We start from the raw sequence: 22,247 nt of genomic DNA, 5'->3' as shown, positions 1-22,247 counted from the left end.
TTTCCAAAAATGTCAGCCTTAAACACAAAAGCACAATTTAATGATGTGAGAAATTCAACGTAAATACAATATTTTTAGCAAAACCATATAAAGAAGTCTGTTATTTTGGTATCTTTGAGATAATATTATTATTTTAAATTTGTTTTCATTTTTATATTTTCGGTTTTCATTTCTATTTTATTATTTTGTCATTTTTATTCGTTTTTTTATGTTTATGTAGTTTTTATAATGTTTGTTCATTTTAATTATTTTCGTACATAAAGATAAACTACATATATATATATATATATATATATATATATATATATATATATATATATATATAAAACGATATATACAGTATATAGCTTATATTTTCTAACAAAACAATTGAGTATAGATGTGAGACTCGTGTTTCAACATCCAATAAGAAAGTGGATACTGGATGAATTATGTGCATGATGATGATGTGGTCGATGATCTTTGATGCGTGGCATGATTGCACGTGTGCGTAACCATTTATAAGAGAGTCATTTTCATTTTACTGCAGTACCTTTCACCTAGATTGCAGCTGTATTATCACTGCATTAAAATTGGCAGTATCACACAGTCACATATCATTTTGTCATGTACTGTACGAAAAGAAAAGGAATTCCTTATGCAGTATCAAACAGCCTTTGAAGAATAGTTTAGGACTTCTGCTCATCAGGACAAACACTGAGACTCACGAAGATGAGACAGAAAGAGCTTCTGATTGAATCAGCTGTGATTACAATGCCATGGTATTGATGCTTATCTTTGATTCTTTCCCGTAAAGAAACCACTGTCAGAAAGTGATCAGATTAGCACTGAGTAATAGTTCATCATTCATCATATGTATATGGAGCGGTTTAATTTACTATCTGAATATTCAGCACTTAAGGACGTTTTACACATTGACTTAATATACAGTATTAGATTCCACATCTATACTGTGAATGTTCTGCAATGAGTTAAATTATTTTGGTACATGTATCTGAGTATCTGATATTTATTACTAAACACCATTGTATGCAGAACATCATGAATCATTTAAAATGGCTCTAAAAATAATTATGAAATAATTAATAATTAATTAAATGAAATCTGTATATGATTAATATTAAACATTTACACACATACACACACACACACACACACACACACACACACACACACACACACACATATATATACTATGACAGGAATGCATTGAAAAATAGCACAGTACTTCATCACCACCTTTTGGCCCTATTGTGAATCACAGAAGTGCTGGCACAGTATGCATTCAAACACTGATCTGGTAGCATTTCTCATTTATTAAAAAGAGTAGTATTATTATATCTGCGTTTTTCATTATAATACGTACAACCTTGAAAAAACACATTGTGAAAACATTTTGTCTCTAAGTTTCCAGTTTTTTTTTTTTTTTTTGTAAGTGCAGCTGGGTTGCTTTTTCTTTGTCAGTTAGTTTTGATTTCCGCTTTTGCAGCAGAGCTTCAGGTCAGCAGAACAAAGTTTCACCCGGCCTAATAGGCCTATAAGCAAAATACTTGTAATCATTAACCTCCTAATGATCATTTTTGATAACCTTTAGGTAACCTTTTAGAAACATAACAATGTGTTTTCCTTGTAATTTTCATTATCAACCCAAATGACCACTAAATCATGTGAATTTCTACAGACTATCTGGTACTGACATTATGAGGTTGTTAAGTGTGTTATAAAGTGACCCCTAGTGACAGGTTAAATAAGCAGCGCAATCCCTGAACTGTGTTTGTAATATTGTAGTCCAGCACATAACAATGTGGCTGTAACATTATATTCATGTAAGTATTACAAATAATAATATTCAAATCTAATACTATCATATTTAGCAAAGCCTTGCTTTATCTCAGTGACATACACAGTAAATTCTCATAAAAGCATTTTAAGAAATCTTAATTATTCTAGTTGTATTTATTTATTTATTTTGTTATCTGTAGAGAATTTTTGTTATTTTTTTGTTATTTAGCTATCCACCTGCACTGACCTGTTTCAGCCTGTAGATGGAGACAATATTCTTTTTTTCCAATTAGCTACATGTATATTAATATAATAAAAGTAGTCTGTAATAATTACAAATAAATAAATCTTAATTACTACACGTTTTTGACCAGTAGTTTTATTTATTTCAACCTTGTTTATTTTGTTGTTGTTGTCTGTTGTTTTTTTTAAATTAACCCTAACCCTAGGCAAAAAAGTAGTCTTTAAACATAAAGCCATCTTTTTTTTACGTTTTTCATCGTTTTTGACCACTACATTTGTTTATTTCTTTCTTTCTTTCTTTAAATGTTATTTAATTTCTTTCATTTAATTTGTTGTTGTTGTTATTGTCTGTAGAGAATTTTTGTTATTTATCTCATTGTCATACAGTCAATTCATTAAATCCACCTGCACTGACCTGTTTCAGACTGTAGATGGATACAATCTTCTTCTGCCAATTATCTATATTAATGTAATAACTGTATTTTGATCAAATAAATGCAGCCTTGGTGAAAAAAGTACTATTTTAAACACAAAACAACCGTAATTATTCCACATTTTTGACCAGTAGTTATTTTATTTTTGTTGTCTGTGGAGAATTTTTGTTGTTTTTTATTTTATCCCATTGTCATACACAGTTTCAGCCTATAGACGGAGACAATCTTCTTTTTCCAATTAATATTAAAGGGGCTATATGTAACTTTCTGAAATTTAAACTCGCGACTGACACCTGTGGCCAAAAAACGGAACTGCTCTTCCTTTCTGCCCGCTCTGGCAGCGCGCGCTCGTATGTACACAAGTACGTTCACAAGTCATCCGCTGCAAAGAAGTCAACATTATGTTTACAGAGGTAAGAAGAACAGTCAAATACATATATTGTTTGAGAAACTAAGTTTGTTTGCAATATATATGACTAGCGGTGGTGGCAGAGTGATCTGAAACGTTTAACATGAACGCGCTTGATGTCACATCCGCAGACAGCGCGCAAAAAATCCGACCCGACAGAAAATAGGAAAAATAGGATACAGGCTTATAGGTGCACCCACTGTGAGCTGACAAGGTGTCAGTATGCTCATCAGGAGATTTTTGAGTCATAAATGGTATAATAAAAAGGCTATTGTTACATTTATTTTGGGGAAAAAGTTACATATAGCCCCTTTAATATAATGACTATTTTTGATCAAATGCAGCCTTGGCGAACAAAGTAGCCTAATTGTTCAAAAGTTGACCAGTAGTTTTATTTTATTTTCTTATTTTTCTTTTTTTGTTATCTGTGGAGAATTTTTTTTGTATTATTATTTTTATTTATTTATCTCATTGTCATACACAATTCATTAAATCCACCAGCACTGGCCTGCTTCAGCCTGTAGATGGAGACAAACTTCTTTTTCCAATGATCTATATTAATATAATGACCGTATTTTGATCAAATAAATGCATCCTTGGCGAACAAATAGTCTTTAAACAAAAAAAACTTAATTTTTTCAAGTTTTTGACCAGTAGTTTTATTTATTTTGACCTTATTTATTTAAGTTTTATTTAATTTTTGTTATCTGTGGAGAATTTTTGTTATTTTTTGTTATGTATCTCATTGTAATACACAGTAAATTCATTAAATCCACCTACACTGACCTGTTTCAGCCTGTAGATGGAGACAATCTTCATTTTCCAATTAATATTAATATGTGACCCTGAACCACAAAGCCTGTCTTAAGTTGTCACGCAACCACCAGGACCGTCAGATTCATCATCTGCACCTGTACGATCCCAATCACCAGCCTTCTAACCACCTGCACCTGCCGCTCATCATCATACTCCAAATGTGATGTTCTCCACTGGAGCACTGGGTGCTTTAACTCATGTCTGAAGAACTTACCTGTCCCTCTTCAATGCTTCGAACCTTCCCTGAACCTTCATTCGACCCTTGTTGAGAGTCCTGAATCTGGGTCAAGTCCTTCCATCCCTCCAGAGTACCGGGCGTTCCAGGATGTCTTTAGCAAGCAGGCAGCCACCAAACTCCCACCACACCAGCCATGGGACTGCGCCATAGACTTGCTACCTGGGGCGAAACTCCCTAAGGGTAAGACATACCCTCTGTCCATCCCGGAACAGAAGGCCATGGAGGATTACATCAAGGAGGCTCTCCAGCAAGGCTTCATCTGTCCTTCTACCTCTCCAGCCGCCTCCAGCTTCTTCTTCGTAGAGAAGAAGGATGGAGGCCTGCGACCTTGCATTGATTACTGGGCCCTCAATTCCTAAACCGTCAAGTTTCCCTATCCTCTGCCACTCGTCCCTGCAGCACTCAAGGAACTGCGAGGAGCTCACATCTTCTCGAAGCTGGACCTGCGGAGTGCATACAACCTCGTTCGGGTGCGTCGGGGAGACGAATGGAAGACGGCGTTCATCACTCCTGCTGGCCACTATCAGTACCGGGTCATGCCCTATGGCCTGGTCAATGCTCCATCTGTCTTTCAGAGCTTTATGAACGAGGTGTTCCGGGAGTTTCTCTATCGTTTTGTCATCGTCTATATTGATGACATCCTCATCTACAGCACGCAGGTCCTGGAGAAGCTGAGGAAACACCATCTCTACCTCAAAGCTGAGAAGTGTGCGTTCCACCGGACCACCATCCAGTTCCTCGGGTACGTCATCAGCCCTGCAGGGATCCACATGGACACCAGCAAGGTCGCAGCCATCAGGGACTGGCCCACACCCTCTACCATCAAAGAACTCCAAAGATTCCTTGGCTTTGCCAACTTCTACCGCCGCTTCATTAACAATTTCAGTCGCCTGTCCGCTCCCCTCACCAACCTGCTCCGTAATCAGCCCAAAGTACTCACCTGGAACCCTTCAGCCTTGCAAGCCTTCACCGCCCTCAAGGACGCCTTCAGTATGGCCCCGGCCCTCGTTCTGCCTGATCCTACCAAGCCTTTCATCGTGGAGGTCGATGCCTCCACAGTTGGTTCCCGGAGCCGTACTCTCCCAGTATTCTGGAGAGCCTCCCAAACTTCACCCATGTGCCTTCTTCTCTTGGAAGTTTTTCCCGGCGGAACAAAACTACGACATCGGTAACCGGGAGTTATTGGCTATTAAACTAGCTTTCATGTTTCCCTCCTCAAGCCTGCCACTAACACCTCTCTTCCTCCTTCCTCAGAGTCTGACGGTCCAGACTTGCCCCCTCCTCCTGAGGTCGTCGAAGGTCCCACAGTCTACAGGGTCCGTGAAATTATGGATTCTCGGCGACGAGGGGGCCTCCTCGAGTACCTCATCGACTGGGAGGGGTACGGCCCTGAGGAGCGTTCATGGGTCCCACGCAAGGACATCCTAGTTCCGAGTGCCATCTTAGCCATCCTGACAAGCCCGCACCCAGACCCCGGGGCCGCCCTCGTCGCTGCATCCGAGCATCGGGAGCTGCCCATGGAGGAGGGGGCACTGTTACCAGTCTGTTACTGGTAAGCCTGTTACCAGTCTGCCAGTTTGACCATCTGAACCTGTTTCTTTTCCTTATTTAGCAAACATTCTGTTTGTTTGGTTTATTTCTGTTCAACGCCTACCCTTCAAGATAAGTTTTGTTAATTTGTTCATTTATCTTCTTTCCTTTTTGTAATGATGTATTGAGATGTTCACTGAACTGTGTTTTGTTGTAACTTTGTTGGTTTTTATTAAAACCTCGTTCAGCTTCCTAACCTCCTCTCTGTCTCTCTGTTGGTTTCGTGACATAAGTAGCACGGTCATTTTCATTTTTATCTTGGCCAAATATTGTCCTTTCCTAACAAACCATAAATCAATGGAAAGCTGATTTATTCAGCTTCAATCTCAATAAAAAAAAAAAATCCTTATGACAGGGTCACATATAGAGTATTTTAAATCAAATAAATGCAGCCGTGGTGAACAAAGTCTTTAAATATTAAAAAGAAAAAAAAAACGTAGTATTCTAAGTTTTCGACCTGTATAGTATTTATTTTGACGTATTTTAATTTAATAATTTAATAATTTAATTTTTTAAATTTTTGTCTGTGGAGTCAATTAAATTCACTAATAGCCTACATTCTAATTTTTATGATTTTAAAAATTTAATTAAAATATTATATCACACAACTTATTACAGATATTCAAGGGAAAAATATCAAAATATAATGTTCCTCATTATATCAGCTAAACAAAAATGTCAAGCAGGAACAATAAGGATATTGTTCTGACAAACATTCCCATTCTCAAGTTTCTGTAATGTCATACTGTAATGTTTATATAGTTTTAACCATCAACTATAAAACGACATCAGAGACGAGTACATATCACGTTCTTTACTCTCCGTTGTAGAAGTTCTGTAAAATTTAGTTTACAACAGTGCAGTACTAATATTCCTGCATTAAACTGTCTTATCTCTACTGTGGGTAACTGACGTGTGCTTTGAGAGGTGGGAATCTGTTTTGTGTGTGTGGGTGTGTGTTCAAGTGTTGAAATTCCCACACCTCATTGCTGTCATATAAAGTCATGTGAGCACTGTTGAGCTCATTCTGTGACAATATGTCTATACGAGTGCTTCTCTTCGGCCTGTTTCTGCTGCTCGCTTCAGGTATAGTTAACATACAAAAGCCACACTTATGACGAGTGTTCACTAATATTAACCAGTTCATGACTTTGTTGAATATTATTGTTTGTAAAGCTTTAGAAACAGTGAGTTCACCTCTTCACTGTTGTTCTGTGTACCGTAAAAATGATGTAAGAGCTTTGGAGAAACAATAAAAACAGGTTTAACCTCTTCTATCACAAAGGAATATGTTAAACAGTTCCCTTTTGTTTCAGGGGCACAGGGAACACCTGGCTCACCACGAAAGGTATGAAGGAATTTTTTGTTGTTCTTAGTGAATAATTAACTACTGTTGAACTTTTAGGAGTTACAATGATTGGAATTCAATGCCACATTTAAGAGTTTGCGTGTGTTATGTAGGCTGCATGCTCTGAGATGGTCGAGATCCATGCGTGTCCTATGAACTTCGCACCTGTGTGCGGCAGTGACGGGAACACCTATGCCAACGAGTGTGCGCTGTGTGTGGAAAGACTGTAGGTGTTATGTACACACACACACACACACACACACACACACACACACACAGAGAGAGAGAGAGAGACAGACAACTAGATATATAATGTACATTTATTTTTTATAAAATGATAGCTTTTTGTGTCTTTTTCAGGAAAGCCAAATCAGACATTTTAATCACAAAAGATGGCAGCTGCTGAACTCCTGCATGACATACAGGATCATTAAGATCTGCGGCCAAATTAAAGCATCTGAAATGGAACATCTGTGTTTGTTTTCTTCAACATTCAGCGTCTCAGAGAGACCAATATTGCACTTTGACAGGAGTTTTCAACCAGAGTGAACTACTGAACTGTTCTATTTCTATTTTAGATTGCACTATTTCTAGATTGTGCAATCCAGTATCTCAAAAAATTTACTCATAACTACTCCTTAAATGTAGCCCCATCTCTAGCCGCAAGTTCAGTGACCGCCCTGTTTTCAACAGAGACCAGCACAAGACACAAAACAGCACTTCAACATACACAAGCATTAAAAATTACAATACAGGCTGATTTGATATTTTCAGTCTTCTTTTTAGTTGCAAACACTATTGATTAGTAATTTACTTTTTTATTATTTCATGAGATCAAAACTATTTGATTGTATTGTGGGCCACTAGAAGACAAAAGAACATTCTGATATGGCAATATTGTTGGCATTAAACATAAACAATGCTACACTGTAAAAAGTTTTCACCAGTTTCAGCTTAAAAACTTAAGTTCATCAGCTACCTTAAAATTTTCAGTCAATTTATCTAATTTTATTGTCGTGAGTTGAAATGACTTGTACTTTTAAGTTGATTTAACTTAAAATTTTAAGGCAGCTGCTAAACTTAAGTTTTCAAGTTGAAACTGGGGAAAACTTTTTACAGTGTACTGAACCAAATAAAACTTGCATATTTTGCTGATTATTGCTGCCGAAAATGGTAAATTATCGTCATGTTTTGGGTTATAATAATTGGTCAAATCAGGAAAAACATTTGGAGTTCTATAGACAAAGAGCGCAAAAAACTGTCTGAGGGACAAAAGATGTTTGTGTTGGCCAAACTGAACCAGCATTTCCAGGGCAAGAATCTTGACAATATTAAGTGTTTGTTCTTATCATTTCCGGTCAGGTAGGCCTAGGTGAAATATTAGGCTAATTTCTAATTAATACTGCACGTACATATCTTTACCACCTATTAACTTTAGTTTGTCAAAATATTGTGCCCTTTCCTGCTTACTAAGTCCTTCTCTATATGATTTAGGTAGAACTTTAAATATTTATTGCACAGACCGATGCAGAGAGACTCTTTTTTTCCTGGGCATAAGTTGCACGTTACATAAACATTTTTGCCTTTCACCTCAGCGAGGGAAAAGTAGTGCTTATACTTCCAGTTTGCGAAAGCTAATTTGAACTTGTTGGACTTGCAGTCGTTCTGACTCCTGGATGTTGGTGTGTGCGACTGATCGTGCGTGTGCACCTGCACTACTCTGCCTCTGATTGGCAAACAATGGAAATGTACTCAATCTAAGCCAATCATCGCGTTCTCAGTTACACCACGTTTACAGACACACCAGTCATCATCACTGGTTATGTGTCCCGCCCCGGCCCCGAACACACAAGCACACACACACACACACACACACACACACACACACCCCTGAGGTCCTATGGCTGATAGAGACGCTGCTCGCTTGGAAACCACTTCATTGTTCTCAGTTATAGTAACGCGCATTTTAAAGTCAGTAACGGTAACGGCGTTGTAACGGGGGAAACAGTAATTCGTTTGATTACTCGTTACTGAAAAAAGTATCGCCGTTAGTAACGCCGTTTATTTATAGCGCCGTTATTCCCATCACTGGTCATAATACTGCATCTCTATGAGCTCCTGTTTTTAATAATTTAGATACAATTTTAAACAGTGTATCTATTGTTATTGACACCCGTTTAAAATATTGATCAAAGTAATGGGTAAATTTAGGTATTTGACATTAAAGGCAACATAGTATGGTGATTATAAACATTGCCTTCATGAATGTAAAAAATACCCAAATATTGCCTTTTAACGGAAAAATATTAAGCAGCACAACAGTTTTCAAGCATCAAATCAGCATATTAGAATGTTTTCTGAAAAATCAGTGTTGCCATCTCAGGAATAAATTAAATTTTCAAATATATTAAAATAATATTTCACAATATTGCTCCCAAATAAACTTTTACCACCCCTAAGCAGTAGTTCTTTTTCACAGACACCAAGAAAAAGCAGCCTGAAAGAAGCCTTGTTCATGATGTTTATTTATTTAGCTCCAGATATTTTCTCCCTAAATAACACCACAAAATATTATCCCTCAATATTCAATGTCCCATTGGCCAAGTGTGAACATTTTTTCATTGCCTAATGAAACACAACACTCAACCTCCACCAATCAAAATGATATTCTCTTTAAAAATAACACTTCACAAAAGTGTCCATTACATGTGTAATAAAACAATATAAATACATTTTGTTCCATTTTGTTCATTAAAGTAATAATTTATTCTCCCTCATGTTGTTCCAAACCTGTATGAGCTTCCTCTCTTGAACACAAAAGAATATATTTTGAAGAATGTTGTTAACTATTGATGGTAGCCATTGACAGTACAGAAAAAAATACTATGGCTACCATCAGTTGTTTGGTTACCAACATTCTTCACAATCTCTTCCCTTTTGTTTAACAGAAGACAGAAACTCATATCATTTTGAAACAACATGAAGTGAGTAAAAAATGATGAATTTTTTGTGTGTAAATATTTCTTCAATTGAGCACTTAGAGCTATAACATGGACACCTGTGTAAAGTCAGTCTAAAAGATAAATCTACTGATGCATATTTACTGCCAACATATGTGTACATATTGAATTGTCATATCTTTAAAGCTCTGTAAGGGTTTGTGAACTGGAATTCACAATAGTCAGATGTTCCCTGAGGTGTGATCTTCATTGGCCGCTATAAAAATGATGTTGAGTCTGAGACAGACAATTAACATGCATATAAGGCTCACAGGTGAGTATCACCCTTCAGGAATGTTAAAAATTCCAATTAGTCTGTTCTTTCACTTTGTGTGTCCTTCAGAACAATGCCACTTTCATTGAAAACTGCCTTTTCTTTGTGGTTCACTAGCTTTGAACGCACCTTTGAGTCACCTGTGCACTTTCAAGATCTCTGAGGAGTTGCAGCGAGCTGAATGTTTCTTCTAAACTCCGGAGGTTTCATGGCTTGCCGATGTCCACTGTGATTTTGGTGTAGAGCAGGTCTTTCTGTAAAACTACCACTTTGTAGCTGAGCGATTTGACGCCGTCTGTTTTCATCGTCTGTCGTGTGTGAGCAATTCTCTTAAATCTATGAAACAGAGAAACGGCTTTAGAATGACAATGTCTTGTATGTATTCATGTCTGTGTGTGTTTGTGAAGGAGAGATTACCTCTGTGGGTTTGGCTCATTTTTCTTGTCTCTTGAATGACGAATCATTCTGCATTTACCGATGTCTCCACTTGGCCTTGATATTTTCATGCCTCGAAATACCAGCCTTCAAAAATAACGAGCCTCATTAAAACTCTTCCGTGTTTATCTAAATGACCTCATATGTTGTAGGACAGAATTTGTAGTTAATAAAAAGAAATATTACATATTTTCCTCACCTGTTAAAGATGTCATCGTCTTCTCCTCCCCAGCCCCAGTAGTTATTGGGAAAACCATTGATCTTTTGAAACTGCTGTTTACTCATTGCTGATACACCCCCAAAATACTGTTTATATGGCAACCTGCATTTAAACAGAATCTAGTTTTGAATAAAATGATAGTGATACTGACAATGAATAGTTCACTCCTGATAATTTACTCACCTTCATATCATCCGAGATGTTCATGTCTTTCTCTCTTCAAAAATAAATTAAGGTTTTTGAAAAAAGACAGTCTAGGATTTTTCTCCATATAATGGACTTCAATGGGGATCAGCAGGTTTAAGGTCCAAATTGCAGTTTCAATGCAGCTTCAAAGGGCTCTACACGATCCCAGAAGAGGAATAAGGGTCTTATGTAGCGAAACGATCGAGCATTTAAAAAAAAAGAAGTATATACTTTTTAACCACGACTTTACATGTGACGTAGGAGGAAGTACTGACGCAGTGTTTACAAAGTGAACATGCAAAGAAAGTCAAACTCCTTTTATGAAGAGGTAAGACAACAATGACAAACGATTTTGAAGTTGGAGGAGAAAATGAGATGGAGTTTTTCGGCCTAGCCTACCTTTTGAACCGGAGTACACAGAAGAAGAACTAACTGCACGTGACCTTTTAAATCATTATTATTTTTTTTTGGAAACGACCAATCGTTTTGCTAGATAAGATTCTTATTCTTCGGCTAGGATTGTGTCAAGCCCTTTGACGCTGCAATGAAACTGCAATTTGGAGCTGATCCCCACTGAAGTCCACTATATGGAGAAAATCCTGGAATGTTTTCCTCAAAAACCTTCATTTCTTTTCGACTGAAGAAAGAAAGACATGAACATGTTGGATAACATAGGGTAAGTAAATTATCAGGACATTTTAATTCTGGAGTGAACTGATTCTTTAATAACCCTATCATATGTTATAAAGTTTTTATTATGCATTATGCTGTGTTCACGCCACGCCGTAATATCCTAAATTTCAAGATGACAATGCAATGCGTGATGTTGCGTGACACTATCAATGCCTAAATATAAACCTAAATACATCTGTGGTGTTGGGGCAATACAAGTCATAACTCTCACAGAATTCCTAAGTTTATAAGGTGTAATTACATTATCTGAGTTATACGAGGATAAACGCCTTTTGTTCCTCAGACAGTTTTTCGCACTCTTCTCCTTGATTCGTTATAACTTTTGGCAGTCTATTATTCCCCCTAATTGTATTGGCCTTAGTTTCCTCAATTCATTGTCTGGTATGCGTTTTACAGTAATGGTGTCTATTTTTCTAGTAATATGTCATTTGTGACATCAAGAAACATTTCTTTTCATTTTAATTAGTAATTGGTATAATTATAATTATTATAATTAATAAATGTACTATGATTTCAATAGGTGTGTTTGGCTAGAAACGGTGCTGTTCAGACAGATATGTGTATGACATCAAAGTAACAGGACACCTTTCCACCTTATTTTTCAATGCGGAAGTAAGCATATACTGTAGGCAAGACCTACGGTTGATTAGCTGCTATAGGGAAATAACCAGAAGAATAACAACATGCAGTAAACTGTAAAACTATCTGCACTACAAACTAGTGTGTTCATATTTAAGATAATACATTAAAATAACATGGCAAGACACACCAATTTGCAATATCAAGCAGCAAAACGAGTTTTGTCCGGCTAAAAATAGCTGGATGTGGATGAGACCAGAAACCAGACTCATAAAATGTACAAATGGCCATGCCCATTTTTACAGGAAATTAAGGAGGTTAGCGAATAGATGTCTCCACATGATTTCAAACTGCTTTTGTGGTATTTTGACGCCATACATCAATCTGTCTGCATAGCCCCACCATGTCTTTGGATCACTGTTTTGATTACTTTCAGGTGTGTCCTATTGGTATTTGCTTTGTTTCTTGTCTAGCTTTATTTGTTCAACCTGCTGTTGGTGAGTTTGTCAAGTCTGTCGTAGACAAGTTCAAATATTCATGATGTAGTTCTGTTTGTTTTGTAGCTTGTTTACTTTTGTTCACTAAAGCTGCACTTTAGTTCTAACCTTCAGCTTATCATGAGTGGACTAATATTACCAATGGCAGTATCCACCTTCTTCCGACCGATGAGCGCCGCCATGATAGATTCTAACTTCCATTTGGGGTGCTTTTGTGTTCTGGTCTTAAGTTAAAATACTGTGTGAAATAATAAAATAATGTGTTAAAGTAATGTGTACTCGTGAACAACATCGGGAGCTGTACACAGTGGCATGCTGAAGTTTGTGAACCCCCTGCAGAATCTGTGAAAATGTGAAAAATTTCAACAAAATAAGAGAGATCGTACAAAATGCATGTTATTTTTTATTTAGTACTGTCCTGAGTAAGATATTTTAAATAAAATGTTTACATATAGTCCACAAGACAAAGAAAATAGCTGAAATTATTAAAATAACCCCCTTCAAAAGTATGGGGACCCTTGGTTCTTAATACTGTGTGGTTACCTGGATGATCTATGACTGTTTTTTTGTTTTATGATGGTTGTTCATGAGTCCCTTGTTTGTCCTGAACAGTTAAACTGAGCACTGTTCTTCAGAAAAATTGTTTTCCAACTTCCTTTGCATACTTAAACCCTTTCCAGCAGTGGCCGTATGATTTTGAGATCTATTTTTTCACACTGAGGACAACTGATGGAATCAGTTGTTAAATCGCAACAAATTCCTCATGTGTTTGCACACACCTGGCAAATAAAGCTAATTCCTGAAACACAACTATTAAAAAAGGTTCAAACATTGACTGATACTCCAGAAAGAAAAAAAATACATTAAGAGCTTGGGGGGTGAAAACTTTTGGAATTTGAAGATCAGAGTAAATTGTACTTAAATTTGTTAAACTGAGAACAGTGCTCAGTTTAACTGTTCAGAGCAAACAAGGGAATCATGAACAATCATCACAAAACAAACAAAAAAACCAGTCATAAATCATCCAGGTAACCCCACACAGTATTAAGAACCAAGGGTTCCCAAACTTTTGAAGGGGGTTATTTTAATAATTTAATAGCTATTTTTTGTGTCTTATGGACTATATGTGAAGATATTTTATGTAAAATATTTTACTCAGGATAGTACTAAATAAAAAATAACATGCGTTTTGTATGATCTCTTTTATTTTGTTAAAATTATTCACGTTTTCAGAGATTCTGCAAGGGTTCCCAAACTTTCGCATGGCACCATGTGCTTTTTAAAACCATTTTCATAGGTTCAATGGAAATGACGTTAATTTGACTAGAAACACCAGAGACCGGAAATGTAGAGCTCCGTTCCAGTCAGGCAGGACTTCTGTGTTCTGGAAAAAGGTGGATACTGGGGCTCTCTGTAAATAGTGGAAGAGCTGCATTCCTCACTCATTGAAACTACATTAATTGCCATGAAAGCTAAACCAAGCACACAAAGACCAAACCCAGCAACACCATCTCATAGGCATTTCAGGTTGTGCTCCAAACTAAATATCAGACCGCTATTACGTCAGATTCACTTTTTATTCAGCCTTTGTAGAATCCACACAAACAGGTCTGGTTTCCAGTCGTTTGCTGTACAAAACAGCTTGTTTTGCTTGGTGATATTGCAAACTGATGTCTTACCATATTATTTTGATGTATTATCTTAATTATGAACACACTGGTTTGTAATGCAAACAGTTTTACCACTTACTGCACTTCGTTATTCTTCTCTTTATTTTCCTACGGCGGCTTAAGAACCGGAAGTCTCACACAGGCATTACTAGAAAACAGCTTACTTCCGCATTGAAAAAAAGGTGGATAGCCTATGGCTGATCTTTAGATTGCAACGATGACTGGGGACAACAATTCAAATGGGAGCAATAACAACAAAAGACTCCCTAACATTTCAATTGCAACAAAGAGATTAAATTGAGAGACAAGAGAAACAAAGATGTCAGTAATCTCACATGAAAGTATTTCAATGAACCCTTTCAATTCTCATTAAGTTCTTGCAAGACTTGTATGACTGGAAGTAAGTGCCAGGGAACATTCAAAGGTTTCCTATTGGCAAGATTTGTAATTGTATTATATACAAGTCTTTAATGTTCAACAAGGCTTTATTTGTTTGGTCAAAAACACAGTACAATTACATTGAAATATTATGATTTAATAATAACTGTTTTCTATTTTATTTTAAATATAGTTTAATTTTTAGCAACTGTTACTGAAGTCTACAGCATATTAATTCTAATATGCTGATTTGGTGCTTAAGAAACATTTCTTATTATTGTCAATTTTTAAAACAGTTCATTTTTTTGTGGAAACAGTGCTACACTTTTTTCAGGATTCTTTGATTTCATTATAAATGTCATTAATGTCAATTTAATGCATATCTAGTGAATACAAGTATTGGTTTCCTTTTAAAAAAACTTTATATAGTTTGTCACAAAAATGGCAAAGTTTAAGCAGCTCTGATGCAGTACTTCACGAACATACACTACCAGTCAAAAGTTTTTGAACAGCAAGTCTCTTCTGCTCACCAAGCCTGCATTTATTTGATCTAAAGTACAGCAAAAACAGTAACATTTTGAAATATTTGTACTATTTCAAATAACTGTTTTCTATTTGAATATATTTAAAAATGTAATTTCAAATTTGATTTTTTTAGCATCATTACTCCAGTCAAATAACCCTTCAGAAATCCTTCTAATATTCTGATTTGCCACTCAAAAAACATTAATTATTATTATTATTATATTATATTATTATTATAGAATTTTTTTCAGGTTTCTTTGATGAACAGAAAGTTTTCAGAAGAACAGCATTTATCTGGAATAGAAATCTTTTGTAACATTATAAATGTTTTTTGATCAATTTAAAGCATCCTTGCTAAATAAAATTATTAATTTCTATCATTTCTTTCCCATTAAAAAATAAATTAATTATACTGACTCCAGGCTTTTGAATGGTATAGTGTATAATATAACAAAAGCTTTTTATTTCAGATAAATGCTGATCTTTGGATCATTCTATTCATCAAAGAATCCTGAAGAAAATGTACTCAACAGTTTTAAATATTGATAATAATAATAAAAAAGATGTTTCTAGAACAGCAAATCAGCATATTAGAATGATTTCTGAAGGATCATGTGACACTAAAGACTGGAGTAATGATGCTGAAAATTTAGCTTTGATCACAAAAATAAAAGACATTTTAAAATATATTCAAATAGAAAGCAGTTATTTTTAAATAGTACAAATATTTCACAATATTACTTTTGCTGTACTTTGGATCAAATGCAAGCTTGGTAAGTAGAAGAGACTTCTTTAAAAACATTAAAAACTTACCGTTCAAAAACTTTTGACTCATATTTTAATGTGTCTTTCATGTGGCATTTCATCTCTGTGGCTTTGTATCACAGTTTAAAGGTGGCAAAGATTAATTTTCTTGTTTCTGTTACAACTATTGCACCTGACACTTGTGTGGCCGTGTTAGATAATTAACCATTAAACTAGTACAGTATTCACATACTGTGTCGGCTGTTCCCTTCTGTTTAACAGTTTCCCAACATGTATGACCATCTTGGGTTGACTGTTTACTTTACACCACATCAGAGAGGGGGTTATAAGAAAACTGTCCAATTGACAGCTGCAATGCGATTGGTCTTGATCCAAATTATCCTTGATCCCTGAGCCATCTTTTTCCTAGCATAACAGGATATTTAATTCATGCATTTGAATTTGCTTCCTGTGCTTTACCTGAAGGTCATTTGTTTAGGTAAATAAGTTTTTGAGCAACGCAAGCAGCTGTTTTTTTAAGCTTCAACTGAGGCGTCACTAGCACTTTCAGATACTGGTGTCACTTAACAAATATTACGCTACATGTTGTAATGTGTGTATGGGTGGTGCTTCATCTTACTTGAAACCAAACTTGTCCATGGACACAGAGAGGTGGCGCGGCTGGCTGGAGCACATATAGGTGTTGCGATCATCCATGGGGATGATGTCTACATCACTAAAGATGAAACAGTCATAATCATACTCCTTTAGCGCTTCTACGTAACCCACGTTGAGCAGTTTCGCCCTGTTGAATGTCTCTTCTCCATCCTGAACAAACAGCACAAAGCACATATACAATAAATCTCATGACTCACAAAGAAGAATACACATGTGTCTTTTGAGGAGGAATGTCAGGTTCACATGAAAATAGATTCATCACACACAGATTTTATGTAAACAAGAGCATTTTGCCATTGATGAACCTTAATGATCACAGCTATAATAACATACAGGGATGCACACAAATGAAAATAAGCAAATAAGCATGGATTTCTTAGTCTGCCTAGCAGTTTGCATGCTGATTTTCCTGTGAACAAGGTGAACAGATGGTGAAAAGTAGTCTGAAATGACAAAGAAACACAAGGAGTAGGTAGTTACTGTATACTGATGTACTGATGCCAAGTATTAGGTTTTGGGTCAGTTAGGTTATTTGATAAATGAATACTTTTATTCAGCAAGAATGCATTAAAATGATCAGAAGTGACAATAAATAGATTTATAATGTACAACAGATATATATATATTTTTAAATATTTTGAACTTTCTATTTTTTCATGGAATGGGTTCTCCACTCACAGCTGTTTTCAACACTGATTGGAGTAATTACATTTATTGCAATAATTATATATTATTTAAATAATTATATATTGCAATAGAAAGCAGTCATTTGAAGTTGAAATAATATTTCACAGTATTATTGTTTTACTGTATTTTTTGATCAAATAAATGCAGCCTTGGTGAGAATAAGAGAGTTCTTTTAAAAGCATTACAATATCTTACATTGAAGTAGTCACCTGAAAATAGTGCTGAACTTCAAAAAAAACTTTTTTTTCATTTTGCATTAAAAAAATATTTTCAGGCTGATCTCAGAGACTTTTGAAGCCCACTCTACATCAAACAGTGAATCTTTAAAACCGATGACATTTAAGCCAATGTTATTGAAACGAGCAGCTCCTACAAGTAACAACTATTTCAAAACCCAGATTGACTATCTTTAAAGGATTAGTTCACTTCCTGAATAAAAAATGTGTGATAATTCACTCACCCCATGTCAACCAAGATGTTCATGTCTTTTTTCTTCAGTCAAAAAGAAATTAAGGTTTTTGAGGAAAACATATTTGGATTTTTCTCCATATAGTGGCCAACAAGTTAAAGGTTTAAATTGTAGCTTCAACTAAGCAACTAAGCAACAAAAGGACGATAAATGATCCCAGCCAATGAAATAAGGGTCTTATCTCGCAAAACGATTAATCATTTTCTAAAAAAAAAATTACAATTTCTATACTTTTTAACTACACATGCTCATCTGGGATCATGTAGAGCCTGGCATTGAAACTGAAATTTGGACCTTCAACCCTTTCCCCATTGAAGTCCACTATATGGAGAAAAGGCCTAGAATGTTTTCCTCAAAAACCTTCATTTCTTTTCGAATGAAGAAAGACAGACATGAACATCTTGCTTGACATCGGGGTGAGTAAATGATCAGGAAATTTGTGACCCTGGACCACAAAACCAGTCATAAGGTTTAATTTTACAAAACTGAGATATATACATCATATGAAAGCCCAATAAATAAGCTTTCTATTGATATATGGTTTGTTAAGATAGGACAATATTTAGCCGAGATACATCTATTTGAAAATCTGGAATCTGAGGATGCAAAAAAATAAAAATACTGAGAAAATCACCTTTAAAGTTGTCCAAATTAAGTTCTTAACAATGCATATTACTAATCAAAAATTACATTTTGATATATTTACAGTAGGAATTTTACAAAAAAAATCTTTATGGAACATGATCTTTACTTTATTTCCTAATGATTTTTGGCATAAAAGAAAAATCAATAATTTTGACCCATACAATGAATTTTTGGCTATTGCTACAAATATACCCCAGCGACTTAAGACTGGTTTTGTGGTCCAGGGTCACATTTGTATTCTGGAAGTGAACTAATCCTTTAACATAGCAGTAGTCTGTGAGGCAGATCAGACCCAATCCAGCACTAAAGATCCCAAGCTACGTCATAAAACGTACTTTTTAAAAGTATCCACACCCAAACAAACAGAAAGAACCAGGTGTTTTATGTTCTCTGTTTGTTCACATTCTCAGGTTGCATTTTTCTTTTTCTCTTTCGTTGTTATTGTACAGCAAATTTCAAAGCAGACAAACATCAGACCAAGCATGCTGTCTATGCAAAGCCAAGTCGCCGCATTTCCATACTTCAAGGTGAATGTCACCCGAAGAAAAGTCTAACCTCTCTAACCATAAGTATCTTCTCCAGAAATACTGTAAAAACAGTAATAAGTTCTATCTATCTACATCTATCTATCTATCTATCCATGTGAAGATCTGTTGGAGGGTTGTGTGGTGAGATCAGGTGTGGATTTCAGCTCACTGAAATGTTTATCTATTGATTCTTGTGCAAAGTGAATGTATCTAAGATCCAGATATCTCTTCCATCCTGCTCTGTTATCTGTGTAAGACTGAGTACAAGTTAATAAATAGTTTGTGAGTACTGTACCTGTTGTATGACATAAACTCCATAATCAAGCTGTTGTCTCTGTAGGATGTGGTGAAGGTAGTATAGCCAGTACTTCAGGTGTTCATCTCTGTTTCTGAATGGGATGATTATTGCCACTTTTTGCAGAGCCACGCAGTTGCTGGGTTTATATCTGCCGCCCATCACCAGATGTGGATTGTCTTTACGCACCATATCCAAACTGATAGGCTCCGAAAATTCAACTCGCAATGGACCCACTGAAAGGGGAGAGTGAGTGAAGTTGGGGTCAGAGGGTTTGCAGATACGAAAGAGGAAGACCCCTCTTATGCAACAACAGTTTACTTCCTGCCTCGAATGAGCCAACTTCCTTTCCCTTTTTTTAAAAATCTTTTTCTCTTAGTCTCTCTGAGTATATTTTTTCCAGCTTTCTCTTTTACTCGGACTGATAAGAAATGCATGCACACAGATTTTTTTTTTTAAAGACAATTATAATAAACATATGATCAGAGTTCAAGCGCTTTAAGATATTATATGGGAAAAGACATTACATATTGTTTAGCAAGCCTGTAACTACCAAAATCAATGATTGAAAAAAGCATTTAGAAACATTCATGACTGTGGTCCGATCTTCTTAAAACTTTGCATGCTTGTTTAGAATCACTTGTCGCATGTGCTCTACAGGTTTTGTGAAGTTTAGATTTTTCCTTTAGGCTTTGTGGAATTGTGGGTACATTTGGACAGGCCCCTTTTCTAAACAACTCCGTTAAAACTTCCCAAAGGCTAAATTTCAAAAACATTTTTTTGATAATTACTGGCCTAGAGAGTCCAGAGAATTGTACTGCAGTGTTTTTTCCAGATCGAAAAACCTAGGACAAGTTTGCAAAAGTAGTTTTTTTTACATCTTCTCAATCACTTAACAAACAATTTGACTGACAGCAGCGGTTCTAGAGGCAAAGTTGTCCTGACTGGGGAGTTCTATCGTATAATATGAATATCACGTGTTTTGCGAAAATAACCGCGTTATGTACAATCGTTTTAATGCAATATTGCCCCCCCAGTGGTCGATTTCTTTCAAATTTCTCACAGACATTTGGGCCGTGAGTCAAATAGGCCCACGGAGTTTTGCTCCGTTTAACCTCCGTTAACCTCCTCCAATAGGTGTTCAGATTTCATCGGTCAATGGCGATTTTCATGTTGATAGGACAAATGGTTGCGTAGGTATAGCCATTTTTATGTTTTTTTCCTGTTAGAGGTTAACAAGCGGCCAAGCTCTGTGATTTGTCCTGGAACCTTAGATTGAGGTTTTACAAAGGTGTTCTGAGTTTGGCAAAGATATATCATTCCATTCAGGAGTTATAGGCATTTTACTAAAAGTGGCCCTGTCCCTTTTAAACGTTTTGGCATCCCTTTGCGACGGTGAGTCGAAAGTTCAACTCTTTTTGGATAATTATTGATATTCAGTCTCCAGAGAATCTTCCTGCACTGGTTTGGTTATGATCAGGCAAAACAGCCTAGGACTAGTTCGCGAAAGTAGGTTTTCTAAAAATATGATGTGAGCTAAGGATTCCAGCGACATAAGACACTTGAGCCTGCAGCTGACGGTTTAGGAGTTTCGTACTTTGATCGCTGTAGCGCCCCGTCGGGCCAATTGGGGCGAGCCAGTGTGAGTACCATCCCTTTAAGTTTCAAGTATCTATGACTTATGGTTTGGGCTGCACGATCAGTTTTACGTGGAGATTGCTGATACTTGGCCATTATAACAATTACAACCTAAATAAGTAAGACCTTTAGTAATTCTGAATTCATGTCAGTTAGAAAATTTACAGTCGATCTCTTCTGGAAAGGGTGCTTAAATATTGATGACTCATCCTGTACTACACTGACTTTCATCCAATTAGATTCCTTCTAGAAACAGAATGTCCCTCCCACCAAAACCACCTGACCTGAAACCAACTAATGTGTGTGCATGCAAGTAACCTTATAGCCTATTTAAATTTATAAAGCCCTTCTATTTGTCCAACACAAAGTTACATTTTTATAGTAAGTCAGCAAATGGAAGAAAAACCGAACTTTGTTCGACGTCAAGCAATTTAGAAAAGAGTATATAACATTTGACTATATAACATTTGGACTTAAAAATCCAGTTACACAAATTCAAAATATTAAGAGTAAAAAGAGTGACAAAAAGATCAACAGACCTTCACTTATAATTTAATTTGAACTTACCCAAAAGTGGTGAGGTCTCAGGACATGATTGTAGTACTGCGGTTCCCTCTGCTACGTCGTCTTTAATTATGACACTTCCATTATAAATTAGTTTATTTATATCTATTTCTGTTCCGTTGTCATATTGGATGACAAGTGCTGCTGCTCTCTGAGTCAGTGAAGCAAATATATTAGAGTCTGACTGAATTTTCCGGTAATTCGTAAATTTTGTCGGCGACTCCGTTAAATAAAAAAACAGTGCAACGATGAGGTGAACCCCGCCGAGACACACGAGCACGACGCACGATTTGGTGAAGAAACCCACATTCAGCGGCAACGACTCCTGCATTCTCACAAAACTACGGGAGAACACTTCATTTACGAAGAATAAACGCCTGTCATTTACTTAGAATAGAACTCTGTAAGAACAAAAACACCCCTGCCTTGTCGTTCATCAGATGACCAGGGTAATCATTTTCGTGAAACTTTTTATGATACTGATCGCGTCTGACCACTGTAAATGGCTGTTTTCTAGGCATTGGTGAGGAGATGTCTTGAGGAGCGCGCATCCACTGGAGTGACAGCGGTGGGCGTTTCTACAGCATTTGTAGCAGGAGTAGAACTTGGGAAAGGCTATGACCTAATATATAGCCTATTATAAGGCTAATAATGTAATAAAATAAATTAAAAATAAACTTCGTT

At 36.2% G+C, this 22,247-nt stretch overlaps 2 protein-coding genes across 2 annotated transcripts; one reads left to right on the top strand and one right to left on the bottom strand.

Annotated features, from left to right (window-relative positions):
* The first annotated feature begins 6,507 nt into the window (after nucleotides 1-6,507).
* spink4 (serine peptidase inhibitor, Kazal type 4) lies at nucleotides 6,508-7,328 on the top strand. The gene is made up of 4 exons (XM_073842168.1): nucleotides 6,508-6,598; nucleotides 6,829-6,860; nucleotides 6,974-7,086; nucleotides 7,221-7,328. Exons 1-4 carry the CDS (start codon nucleotides 6,550-6,552, stop codon nucleotides 7,264-7,266), a joined length of 240 nt encoding a protein of 79 aa, XP_073698269.1. The 5' UTR covers nucleotides 6,508-6,549; the 3' UTR covers nucleotides 7,267-7,328.
* Nucleotides 7,329-7,479: 151 nt separating this feature from the next.
* On the bottom strand, nucleotides 7,480-22,065 carry b4galt1 (UDP-Gal:betaGlcNAc beta 1,4- galactosyltransferase, polypeptide 1). Its single transcript, XM_073842167.1, has 6 exons — nucleotides 21,567-22,065; nucleotides 19,362-19,597; nucleotides 16,701-16,888; nucleotides 10,768-10,890; nucleotides 10,551-10,655; nucleotides 7,480-10,469 (listed from the first exon to the last, which is right to left on the bottom strand). The coding sequence occupies exons 1-6, from the start codon at nucleotides 21,892-21,894 to the stop codon at nucleotides 10,340-10,342; spliced, it is 1,110 nt and encodes a 369-aa protein (XP_073698268.1). The 5' UTR covers nucleotides 21,895-22,065; the 3' UTR covers nucleotides 7,480-10,339.
* Between the last annotated feature and the right edge of the window lie 182 nt (nucleotides 22,066-22,247).

Source organism: Garra rufa, chromosome 6 (genome assembly GCF_049309525.1).
Source record: "Garra rufa chromosome 6, GarRuf1.0, whole genome shotgun sequence".
Lineage (NCBI taxonomy): Eukaryota > Metazoa > Chordata > Actinopteri > Cypriniformes > Cyprinidae > Garra > Garra rufa.
Note: the sequence above shows the minus strand (reverse complement) of the source record. Positions and strands in the feature narration are given on the sequence as shown.

Bases quoted from the DNA above. Each gene is read 5' to 3' on its own strand.
- b4galt1 (XM_073842167.1), bottom strand. From the start codon at position 21,894: ATGCAGGAGTCGTTGCCGCTGAATGTGGGTTTCTTCACCAAATCGTGC. The intron at 10,891-16,700 runs GTAAGATGAAGC...GTTTAAATGCAG, and splicing joins ATGGACAAGTTTGGTTTCAA to GTTGCCATATAAACAGTATT. The intron at 10,656-10,767 runs GTGAGGAAAATA...TTATTTTTGAAG, and splicing joins GACGATGACATCTTTAACAG to GCTGGTATTTCGAGGCATGA.
- spink4 (XM_073842168.1), top strand. From the start codon at position 6,550: ATGTCTATACGAGTGCTTCTCTTCGGCCTGTTTCTGCTGCTCGCTTCA. The intron at 6,599-6,828 runs GTATAGTTAACA...CTTTTGTTTCAG, and splicing joins GTTTCTGCTGCTCGCTTCAG to GGGCACAGGGAACACCTGGC. The intron at 6,861-6,973 runs GTATGAAGGAAT...TGTGTTATGTAG, and splicing joins CACCTGGCTCACCACGAAAG to GCTGCATGCTCTGAGATGGT.